We start from the raw sequence: 12,368 nt of genomic DNA, 5'->3' as shown, positions 1-12,368 counted from the left end.
TCATAGTTATAAGTATTAAAACCATTATTATTATTATTAACATTATTAATGTATTTATAAATTTTGTCATTCAAGTATTAGTTATCATTATTATTATTATGATTATAGTTATAAATAAGAATATTATTATTATTATTATTATTATTATTATTATTATTATTATTATTATTATTATTATTATTATTATTATTATTATTATTATTGATATTATTGTTATATTAATTATTGATATTAATATCATCATTTTTATTATTATCATTAATATAGTTTACATTATTATCATTAAAATAAGTATTATGAATATTATTAAAAACTATTATCTTTATTATCAAAATTTAACATTATTAGTAAAGTTATTATCGTTATCCTTATTAAAATTTACATTTTTATTATTATTATTATTACTATTATTAATATCATTATTATTATTATTATTATTATTATTATTATTATTATTATTATTATTATTATTATTATTATTATTATTATTATTATTATTATTATTATTATTTTTACTACTAGTATTATTATTTTTATCATTTTTATTATTAAGTATTATGTATTACTATAAAAATTATTATTTTCATTATCATTATTTATAAACTTTTCATTTTTATTAAAAATTACTATTATTATCGTTATTATAAGATGTATTATTAAAACTAACATTAATATTATTATTAATAGAATCATTAATATTATTATCACTATTATTATTTTAATCACTACTAATATTATGTTGGTATTAGTATAAATACTATTTTTAACAATCAAATGGAATATATATATATATATATATATATATATAATATTTAATACATATAACGTAACAAAATTTATATTTATATATATATATATAAATGAACATATATTAATAACGAAATATATAAGTTATTAATTTAAAAATTATATCAGTAATAATAATATATATAAAATTGTTCGACTACAAGGATATGTATTAATATATATACAAATGATATATGTTCGTGAATCCGAGGCCAACCCTGCATTGTTCAGTTTCGTCGTATGAATATTTTTACTACAAAATATTGGATAGTGAGTTCATTTTCTCCCTTTTACTCTTTACATTTTTGGGACTGAGAATACATGCGCTGTTTTTACAACTGCTTTTTTAAATGCTTTTGGAAATATATTTTGAACTGCGAATACATGAAATGCTTTTATAAATGTTTGACGAGATAGACACAAGTACTTAAAAACATTCTACGAATGAGTTATGAGTACACCGGATATCACCCCTTTATAGTCTGGTAATCTAAGAGTTAGGAAACCGAGCTCCTAATTGACGCGAATCCTAAAGATAGATCTATGGGCACTAACGAGCCCCAGTCAGAGAATTTGAACTGCTTTAGTACTTCGAAATAGGTATACAACCGCCAGCTTTAAAAGATTTGATCTGTTTGTGCGGTGTACACAACCATCATATTTAAAAGAGTGGCCTGATTGTATGCTTTTTGCATGACCGTGCGGAATGCCGGTATGCGGGGGATATTCTAGATGCATTTTGTTAAGGTCGATTACCAGGTGTTTGTAGTTCGTATGAATGACTTTTATACACAGGTTATGTGTATGTTATTTTTGTACACGAGATATGTGTACGGTTATTAAAAATCGTAAGGCAACCTACGGGGGAGAAAAGGATACGAACCTACTCTGCTAAGCATTATGAAATATGGTTTCGTACACGAGATAGGTGTACTGTATTTAAATCTTGTGGTCTATTAAAATGATGAATTTTATTGTTTACGATAAACCTATGAACTCACCAACCTTTTGGTTGACACTTGAAAGCATGTTTATTCTCAGGTATGAAAGAAATCTTCCGCTGTGCATTTGCTCATTTTAAAGACATTACTTGGAATCGATCATCGCAATGGGACCAGATGTTGGTGACTTCGTCCAGATGGATTAGGACGGGGTATGACATACCATATCCGAAACATCATTCCAACATGTTCAAGGACTAACGTCTCGTGATCTATGGTTGTCCCTTGAGCGTGCCTACGCTCCTCACACTTCCTCTCGAGAATACACTTTGAAAACCCAGTCCTCAGACTACAGATGAAGCCAGATGAAACAACCACAGACTACCTAACTAGAACTCAAGAATACGATGTTGCGCTCGCTAACATAGGCGAAAAGATGAAAGAAAAAGATTTGGTGATGCTAGTTATATCAGGACTATGAGAGGAATACAATGGTTTAAAATCAAGCCTTCTTGGCCGTGAAAAGCCTCCGACCTTTGTAGACCTTCATGGTCTGCTATCAGACCACGACTACATGATCAAGAAATCTGTACCCGACATTCCTTCAGCTCAAGCATTCACGACTAGCACACAAAGTCGGAATTCAACAGCTCCTAATAATGTCTTACCCGCTTCACAAACAGATCAGCTTCAAGCCGTACAATTGCTTTTATCTCAACTTGGACTCCAAGCTCAACCTGCCCATACACCGGCTGCACAAGCCATGTACACTAACCGATCTGGCAATAACCGTGGTCGTGGACGTGATTACAGACGTGGATGAGGCAACTATAACAACAAAAATCAAGCAGGTAATCGAAATTCATTTAACTGGGCTTCTAATCAAAACACAGTTTTTGGCACATGCAACAGGTGTGGGATTGGGCACATCCCATCTCAATGCCCTAATCGTAACCCTGCTACTATGAGATGACAGTCACCTTCAGCCAACTTTACAGACTATCGCTCCCAAGCGTCAACCTCGTGGATCCCAGACACAGGCTCTAGTCACCATGTTGCTCCAGACCTATCCAACTTTGGCAACTCCGAGGTCTACTACGGTGAGGACAATCTTCATGTTTGCAATGGTAAGGGTTTACCCATTCTACACGTTGGTTCCTCACAATTTTCGTCTCCAAACAAAACCTTTTCCCTCAAAGACATACTTCATGTTCCAGAAATAAAACATAAATTACTTTCTGTAAAAAAGTTTTGTCTTGATAACAATGTGTATTTTGAATTTCACTCAACTTTCTTTGCTGTGAAGGACAAGATTACACACACTACCCTCCTCACGGGTCCAAGTAATGGTGGTCTTTACTCCTTCCATCTTCCCCAGTCTTCACTAGTTCACAAAATAGCATTCTCCACTACCCGTGCATCTTCAATTACATGGCATCAAAGACTCGGACATCCACATCCACAACTGTTGAAGTCCATGTTATCTAAATATCATTTGCCTTTACAACATAAGTTTACAACCACCTTTTGTGATTCATGTAATGTTGGAAAATCCTCTAAACTTCATCTATTACCATCTACTTATAAAAGTTCGCACATTTTGGATTTAGTCTTTTGTGATGTATGGGGACCTGCGCCTGTTACCTCCTTTGATGGTCACAAATACTTTTTGTTGTGTGTTGATCACTTTTCACGATTTATGTGATTTTTCCCATTAAAACTCAAATCTGATGTTTACGCCACCTTTAAGCAATTTGTGGCAATGGTTGAACGACAATTTCAGACCAAACTCAAATCTGTACAAACTGATTGGGGAGGTGAATTTAGAAATTTCTCTCAATTCTTTTCTCCACTAGGCATCAATCATCGTCTTTCCTGTCCTCATACAAGTGAACAAAATGGTGTGGTTGAAAGACGACATCGTCATGTTGTTGAAACCGGTCTTACTCTACTCGCTCAATCACATGTACCACTACGTTTTTGGCATTTTTCTTTTGGAACTGCGGTATACCTTATCAATCGAATGCCATCCAGAACAAACTCAGCAACCTCACCCTTTGAACATGTGTTCAAACATAAACCTGATTTTTCATTTTTTCGAGTTTTTGGGTGCCAATGCTACCCTCATCTTCGTTCATACAACCAACACAAAATGGATTTTCGATCTACACCTTGTGTATTTCTTGGTTACAGTACTGCCCATCATGGCTATCGATATTTCGATCCAAAGTCGGATCATATTTATATAGCCCGTCATGTTCGATTCAATGAGCAATTTTTTCCTTTTATACAGACTGATACAACCATTTCTACACATCCGGTCAATCCCTACATCTCTAAATATCCAAATCCTACCTCACAAACTAAAGATTCACCTTCCACAGTTCCTAAAACACATTCTGTCCCACCACAAAATACCACCACTACACCGCTTGGATACGGCACGATCAAACCACCTATCATTCACACATATCATCGTCGCTCCAAAACCTCCTCATTACCACCTAAACAAAGTCACAACCAACTACCTCAGACTACTGCTACTACTACCACCACTTCCACAAACACTGAGCCACCTCCTCGTTCTCGACCAGCCAATCTTCGCCCCAATCCTAAACAAATCCACCAACATAAGGCCACCTCCTATCATACAAGAGGTCCCTCGTCCGATACTGAACCATCAAACTTTACCATTGCTAACAAAGATCCTCACTGGCGTAAAGCCATGACTGAAGAGTATTCAGAGTTGGTGCGGAATGGTACTTGGTCGCTAGTACCTCGTGTTCCAAATTCTAATGTGGTTGATTGCAAGTGGGTATACAAATTAAAACGGGATCAAATAGGGGCAGTACAACGCTACAAAGCACGTTTAGTTGCTAAAGGGTTTCAACAACAACCAGGCATCGACTATCAGGAAACATTTAGTCCCGTTGTAAAATCAACAACCATTCGTGTGGTTCTCTCCTTGGCTGTGTCTCAGAAATGGTCTCTCAGGCAACTTGATGTACAAAATGCCTTTTTACATGGTGATCTTCACGAAACAGTTTATCTACAACAATCACCGGGATTCGTCAATTCAGCTACACCAAATCATGTGTACCTCCTTCACAAAGCCTTATATGGATTAAAGCAAGCACCTAGAGCATGGTTTCATCGACTCTCTACAGCACTTCATTCTCTTGGATTTCATGGGTCGAAAACGGATACTTCCTTATTCACCTACTCTAATGGAAACACTCTTCTATATATGCTTGTGTATGTTGATGACATTATTTTAACAGGGAACGATACAAAGGAAATAGATAGGGTGGTACAAAGTCTTAGCCGGTCATTTGCTGTTAAAGACATGGGTAACTTATCTTATTTTCTAGGGATTGAAGTCACAAGAAATGGAAATGACATGATTCTATCACAACGCAAATACATCCGTGAATTTTTGGAACGCGCCGAATTATCTAATGCTAAACCAGTTTTATCTCCAATGACAACCAACGCCAAACTTGCTCTTGGTGATAGTGCAACATTTGACAACCCAGTTCAATACCGTCAAATTGTGGGTGCCCTTCAATACGTTATATTGTCTCGACCGGACATCACTTTCGCAGTCAACAAAGTCTGTCAGTACATTCATTGTCCCACGATAAATTATTGGTCAGCAGTTAAACGAATTCTCCGTTACTTACAAGGCACTGCCAATTATGGTTTACGATTTATGCACACTCCGGAACAGTGCTTCATGCATATACTGATTCAGCATACAACTCGCTGACTAGCTTCTCTGATGCTGACTGGGGCAGGTTGTCCAGATGATTGTCGATCCACGGGAGGATATGCTATATATCTTGGTTCAAACCTAGTATCATGGTCTGCCCGAAAACAAAAGACTGTCTCTCGATCCTCAACAGAGTCTGAATACAAGGCCCTAGCTGACACGGTTGCAGAACTAACATGGCTTCAAGATCTATTACGTGAACTTCGTGTTCCTGTTAAATCGGTTCCTACCTTATGGTGTGATAACCTTGGCGCTACGTATCTCTCAGCTAACCCAGTCTTTCATGCACGTACAAAACATGTAGAAGTTGATTTTCACTTTGTTCGAGAAAGAGTTGCTCAACAAAAACTTTCAGTTCAGTTTATAACTACTGATGATCATATTGCTGATATCTTCACCAAGCCATTGTCCTCACCAAGATTTCTCCAGTTACGATCCAAGCTACAGGTTGTTACCCGTCCTTAGCTTGCGGGGGAATATTAGACAACTACTTATATTGTAATATAGCATTGTAATCATAGTTTAGGGATTGTTAATGTAAGTATATCTTCTATAAATATAAGGTCTCATGTACCAAGTATAACACACATATACAAGAACACACTTCTTTCTTTCTCTCTTTATCTCTTATAGTTAATATGTATCGACAATTGAACAAACTCTCGGCTGGAAAGCGTTAAGTCACCCATTTTGTCATGGACCTGCCCATTTAGACATATTCCATAATATAACTGACCAACCAATTCATCCACCCCTACTAACACTATACTAGGCAGTTCTAGCATCACATAAACCTAACATCTGGAAAAGTACAGTTACATCAGGTAATGTTTCTCCTAAACTAATGAGGAAATTATAAAAAATGGATAGTAACTTAACTTGTACACAAGCAGTAAGTTTATCTAACTGTAAATGTCTTTACAACACACTATGGATTAGGTATATGCCAAACATTCATCATGTCAAATTAACAAGATAGTCCTACATCATTTACAGCAAAAGGGAACTGAATCTGAAATAACATGCATTCCCAAGTAGAATGTGAAGTCAGTCTCAAACTGTATTGCAAACATATACAGTCCAAACCGGCAAATTCTGCTTTTCACATCACAATGCACTTCTCTTTTGATGGTTTTGATTCTTGCCTGGATGATGAAGATGAGTTCCTAGGCCTTGATGGATGTACATGCTGCCAAATCCCAATCAAATCATTTAATTTTCACTTTGGGACCATATTAACAGATATTGTAATATATTAATAATGGCATCACTTATATACAATGAACATTCCTTTTTTATTAGATTATTTGTCGACACACACACACATACCTACATAATATATAATGTAGCATCCAAAGAAAAAATATTGAATATTATAATATTATGTATGAAATATATAATGATAATTAGTTTATGCAACTTGCAAACTAATGATGAAAGGTTGAAGACTAAGCTAATCCAAACGTAGTATTAATAAATCAAAACTGCAAGTGTTTAAAATCATCCCATTCTAGTTTCAGTTTCAGTTAGTAAGTACATACAAATATAAACTTAGTTGTAAAGGCTAGTAAAGCAAAGATGAAGTGATCAAGGAAGGTAAGTTAGATTTATGATCTATAGGAAAGATCGCAAAGTGAGTATTCTCGCGTTATTTTATGAAAGTGAGATATGTGCTATTACGCGTTTATTGCTACTTGATAAGATACAAGCTATGTGCATTTATTATAAACATCTCATTGCATATGATTTTGATTATATTATATATGTATATGTATTATGGACTTTCGAGCCATCGATCGGAATATGGTGGAATAATTAAAAGAAAACACGGGTTGAATACGGTTACCCAGTGTCATGAAAAAATGGTAGATAGAGGCTCGGAATGCGTAAAAACATAGAGCTTGATTATTATTGTTTAAATAGCTATCTAAAACATGAGTGTTTGTGTATGAAATTTTGCACAAAAAAACATACGACCACACTAAGCCTTTAGGCATACGCATACTATCGTACAATCTCAGGTCATCCAAAGGAAAGTTATCGGAGTGACTCTCATTGACAAATAAACTAAAGTGGGACTGAGGTTATACCTTTTGACAATGTCGAAAACAAAGGGGTTCTATTATACTTGTGTATCGACTCGAATGTTGCATGAAATGAAATATCGTATTTGACTTCTGTTGTATCTATGACTTGCACGTTTATATAAGGATCGAGAATCGGGCCTTCACACACACACGCGCGCGCGCACGCACGCACACCCGCACACACGCGCTCGCGCACACACACACATACATATACATACCTACATATATATACATAGTAAAAGCCCGGTGAGGAAAAGCTAGATAACATGAGTCATGAGAGCTTTATACTTCAACGAAGTTTATCGAAACATACATATGATCACTCACATTATCGTATAAACTCATTGTGATCAGTAATTAAGAGGTCAATAGCCTACCTGGGGACCTACAACAAGCCCAGAACGCGAAGTGGTAGGTGACTTCGGCAAGACGCGTTGTGGTTGCTCGCGTTGTGGTTGCTCTTGTTGCTGTTGTTGCTCAAATTCTTGTTGCTGAAGGGCTATAGCCAATTGCAGATCAGTACTGCCATAAAACATCAACGATTCAATTGTTAATGAGAATAATATACAAAGCAGAGAGAACAAGTGACGTAATGCAAGATAATTACTTGAAATTTGTGTCCCCTTGTGCTGAACTGTCCATTTTTGCAAGATAATCCTGATATTTGAAAAAAACACATCAACCAATGGTGAACTACATAGTTTATTTAGATTATATTTAGTTGAGAAAAGCACCATACAGCAGTATTAGCCATCGCATTCTGCTCATCCCATGAGCCTCTTTCATGATTATCTGGCTTAAATTTCTTGAAGTTACTGTCCACAAACACAGTATCACCATTGACCTATAATCACATAATACATTACCCACTTTACATCAATAAGTAATGGCCTGTGTTAAAGAAAATAACAAAATGCATGTAAAATGTAGATAGTATTTTGTTAACTTCTATTCAACAGAGAGTGCTTATATTATTATTCATGCAGCTAAGGTTAAGCCTAATTTAAGGAAAACATAATTACACAGACAGTCCCTGTGGTTTGTCAAATATTACAAGGTCAGTCACTAAACTTCCCTACAAGGTAAGTCCCTGTGGTCTGCAAATGTTGCATAGACAGTCCCTCCGTCTGACGGTCTTAAAAAAAACCGTTAAATCGCGTAAAAAGTGTTGCACAGTGACTGTCCGTGTAATTATGTCTTTAAGGAGAGACATATTACCTCATTTAGCTTCTCCCATACCAGATCGGGTTGATTTATGTAACCAAGATCCGTAGCTAATATGTACAGCTCACCTTCAAACTGCATATGATTTGAGGTTAACAAACACACAGAAAAGTAGGATTTGGATAAATTTAATCTACAGCATATGGTAACAGATAAGCTACAAGTGTGCACAAAAACCAACCTTGAACATCGTATTGAAGTGGTTATTCCGGAAAAACACACACAGTTCACGTTCTTTAATCTCAGCTTGCAGGGAAAATAGGCTGCAAGTTTTACAGCAGCAAACAAAAAGAAGGCTCTCCTATTAGATAAGATATAGAGTAATGCATCAATAGACACAAAGATAAGTGAACAAAATATCAACACGTACCCATAGATAGTCAATTGACTGGCACTGTTCTTCAGAAAATTTTTGATCAGTTCCCCTACATTATCAGCCAGTTTAAGCAAATTTCTTTAAGGATAAATTGTCTGTACAACTTGAAACATGTTTATACTATACATTTCAACACAATCATACCTTGCCTTGAAGTAGTTCCATCTCTGGGCCTTGTGACATCAGCATTAGTGCTATCTTTGTCTTCTTGTTCTGACATGACAACCCCGCCTTCATTTGTACTAGTTCTTGTTTTCAATACGCATTTATCTTCGCAAATCGGTTCATCAGCAGTTGATATTAAAGAATCAGATGTCATACTTTTGGGTGATTCTAAAATTGCATTAGGTGCTAATGAGCATGGTTCAGTTGATGTCTTTTCACCAATGTTGATTTTTTCAACTTCATTTACATTGGCATTCAAACTTGATTGGTCAACATCAAGTGAAGAACTAGATCCAATCAAACTAAGTGGTTTATTTACAGTTTTATCCAGATCTTCAATGCTAGTTTTCTCAGTTCCATCTTTACTTTCATTCTTCCCTGGTACACTATCATTAATATCCCCTGGAACTGTTTCAAAAGTTATCAAATCATCACAATCATTCTTCACTGGACTGATATTCTCGCCATTTGTGTTTGTAGATACGTTTTCCTCAGCTGTAATTGGATTATCAGTTTCTGATAGCTTCAAGGCTCTCAATATCTCTGTTTCCTCTTCAAGATCTCCTCTTTTTATTTGTTCATCTGTGACAGTAACTTCCAAATTTTCTTTTGTAGCAACAAAGTCAACAGAAGATTCTTGGGGGTTCTTTTTAGAAACACTTTCCATATTTTGAGTTTCAAGAGCAACAAGTTCTCCCATCAATGTATTGTAGGACTTCGAGCCAATTGCATTTGAAGTCTCATAATCCTAACACCAATGCAACAACAAGCATAATATCAGAAAAATTAAACATATCTTGTTGCATATATAGGTTTACATGGATATAAGAAATTACCTGTGGATCAACAATCCATCCATGACATAGTGGAATGTCTAGTAAATCAAATATGGCACACTCCCTTGTGAACTCAAAATCATATATTCTGCAATAGCTCACTAGTTTGTATCTTGTCAGTTTCGGTTATAGAGTAGCAAGTATATAGCTAAAGCACTAGGTATATAACACCAGCAGCATCCTGTATAGTTCATACTACAATATCGTGTGAACAAGAAACACATTTACCTTGTAAATTTGATGTTCACGTCAATGCCAGTTGTAAGACGGGGGAGTAAATCAATTGCATCAGCTATGTTCTGTTCTTGATTTTCAACATACCCTGCATCTTTGTTCTGCAAAAATACAAAACGGAAAAAAATAAATTAAACAAAATAGTAAAAGATAAAAATGAAGAGAAAGGTCATTCTAGTTGACTTGTAGTTAAATGGAAGAGCTTGAAAAAATCAATTAAAAACCTTAGCAGTTTCAATAATTGAATAATTTATTTTCTACTCTTTTAATTTAATTTACAATTCTATTATCAAACTCATCTAGTACAAAAAGCAATCCATGAACACTTCTTAACAAAATAGCACATCAATGGAACTCAAAATTTAACTCTAAATAAACTCACAACAACCCATAATATTTCTGTAACAAAATGATATGCATATACCAAAACAGAAATGAAAATGTAAAATTACATCATTATTACTGTTCGAGTCAATTAAACGCCCCGCAACAAGTTGAAGCAATTTCTCCTGCGATACTTCAGTTACATCTGAGTCCAAACTCAAATTATTTTTCAGCAACAGAACATTACCTACATATATTGGAAAATTCAATCATCAAATTTCATATAAAAAACAGTTCCAATCAAATATATAGCTTCTTACTTAACATCTTCCCGTTCATGGAACAAATTGGTCATAGCTACAAACTAAACTTAGCCATCATGTGATCCTTACAATGATCCAAGCGAAATGATCACCGGAATGCAAATCAATATATGTCATAGGTCTCTAATTAGCCATAACTCGTGTAAAGAATTACAAAAATAATTAAATCAATCATCAATTTCCCCCAATTATTAAGCAAAATATTCAAATTCTAACCTAAATTATACAAGAAACAGTTCAAAAGTCCTTAAACATCAAATTTAAGTAACTAGCAACAAAATAAACATTTTATTAACTGTTTCGTTCATCCTAATTCTTAATATATACGCAATTCAACCTATATTACGTCACGCAACTGTATAAGGTCAATACTGATTAAATCATCAACGATCGTAACCTAATTACAACATATAATCAATACATATACACAATCAATTACAGAAACATCGTGAAACCCTAATTTAGCAAAAAAGAGGTTGAGAGGATTACAAATAGCGAGAAGAGGACACGGTCCATTGTCGTTTTGAAGTATAATCGGTGTAGTTCTTCCAAAGAACTGAATTAATTTCGTTTTATGCATCATTTCTTTAACCGTCGGTGTATCATCACGATTCCTCAGTTCTTCCGACGGTGACGCCATTTCCGATAGCCGCTTGTAATAGCGTGTTGGAAGAGTTAGATATAGAATAGAATACAGTGTATGTATATGTGCGTGTTTTTTGGGTGAATTAGTGTGTGTATTTTGGAAGTCAAAAGGGAGGTAAATTTAACGCGGATTGGTGTTGATGGGAAGAATCTGGTGATCGGAAAAAATATATATATCACGACGGAGAGATGGAGGGAGGAAATCTAGAATTTAATTTTAATTATTTTGGTTGCAAAAGTAACCCCTTTACTTTAGAGTTTTTGACACCTTTTCCCCTTTAGTCTTTAAATTGTTAACTTACCATTTAAAAATTTATTTATACTCGTAATTTATAATGTTGGATCGGAACGTGTAAGTTGGCAGGGACACGCTAACCCTGTGTGCCGTAGCACCCACCAATCCCACCTCGAAAGAGACCTGTGCCGGCAAAATACCTCCTATAATTTATAATGTTAATAATAACTATATAGAACATGCAATCAATAAAAATGAATTAAATGATTTGTGTTATACTTTACGGTGAAATCACATTATAAGTAGTTGTTTTGCGATAAGTAACGATATTTTGTGTTTTGTCATTATCAGAACAAGTGAAAAATTTCCGTTAGACTTCCCCGTATACATTGCGTCTAAAAAACATCTCATACTTAAGTA

General features: G+C 35.0%; 1 protein-coding gene across 2 annotated transcripts; it reads right to left on the bottom strand.

The window, feature by feature from the left end:
• Window positions 1–6,368: 6,368 nt before the first annotated feature.
• On the bottom strand, window positions 6,369–11,881 carry LOC139891518 (uncharacterized). 2 transcript variants are annotated; one of them, XR_011773690.1, is made up of 12 exons: window positions 11,558–11,881; window positions 10,874–10,992; window positions 10,416–10,522; window positions 10,188–10,275; window positions 9,331–10,099; window positions 9,181–9,235; window positions 8,992–9,073; window positions 8,805–8,885; window positions 8,321–8,430; window positions 8,194–8,243; window positions 7,964–8,108; window positions 6,369–6,688 (listed from the first exon to the last, which is right to left on the bottom strand). XR_011773690.1 is itself a non-coding variant. In XM_071874489.1 (12 exons), the coding sequence occupies exons 1-12, from the start codon at window positions 11,706–11,708 to the stop codon at window positions 6,602–6,604; spliced, it is 1,839 nt and encodes a 612-aa protein (XP_071730590.1). In that variant the 5' UTR covers window positions 11,709–11,879; the 3' UTR covers window positions 6,369–6,601. The 2 variants fall into 2 exon arrangements, 1 of the variants encoding a protein (XP_071730590.1); XM_071874489.1 differs by having other exon boundaries at window positions 8,326–8,430; window positions 11,558–11,879.
• Window positions 11,882–12,368: the final 487 nt, after the last annotated feature.

This window comes from Rutidosis leptorrhynchoides, chromosome 2 (assembly GCF_046630445.1).
Source record: "Rutidosis leptorrhynchoides isolate AG116_Rl617_1_P2 chromosome 2, CSIRO_AGI_Rlap_v1, whole genome shotgun sequence".
NCBI classification, from domain to species: domain Eukaryota; kingdom Viridiplantae; phylum Streptophyta; class Magnoliopsida; order Asterales; family Asteraceae; genus Rutidosis; species Rutidosis leptorrhynchoides.
This window is presented reverse-complemented; position numbering and strand designations above follow the sequence as displayed.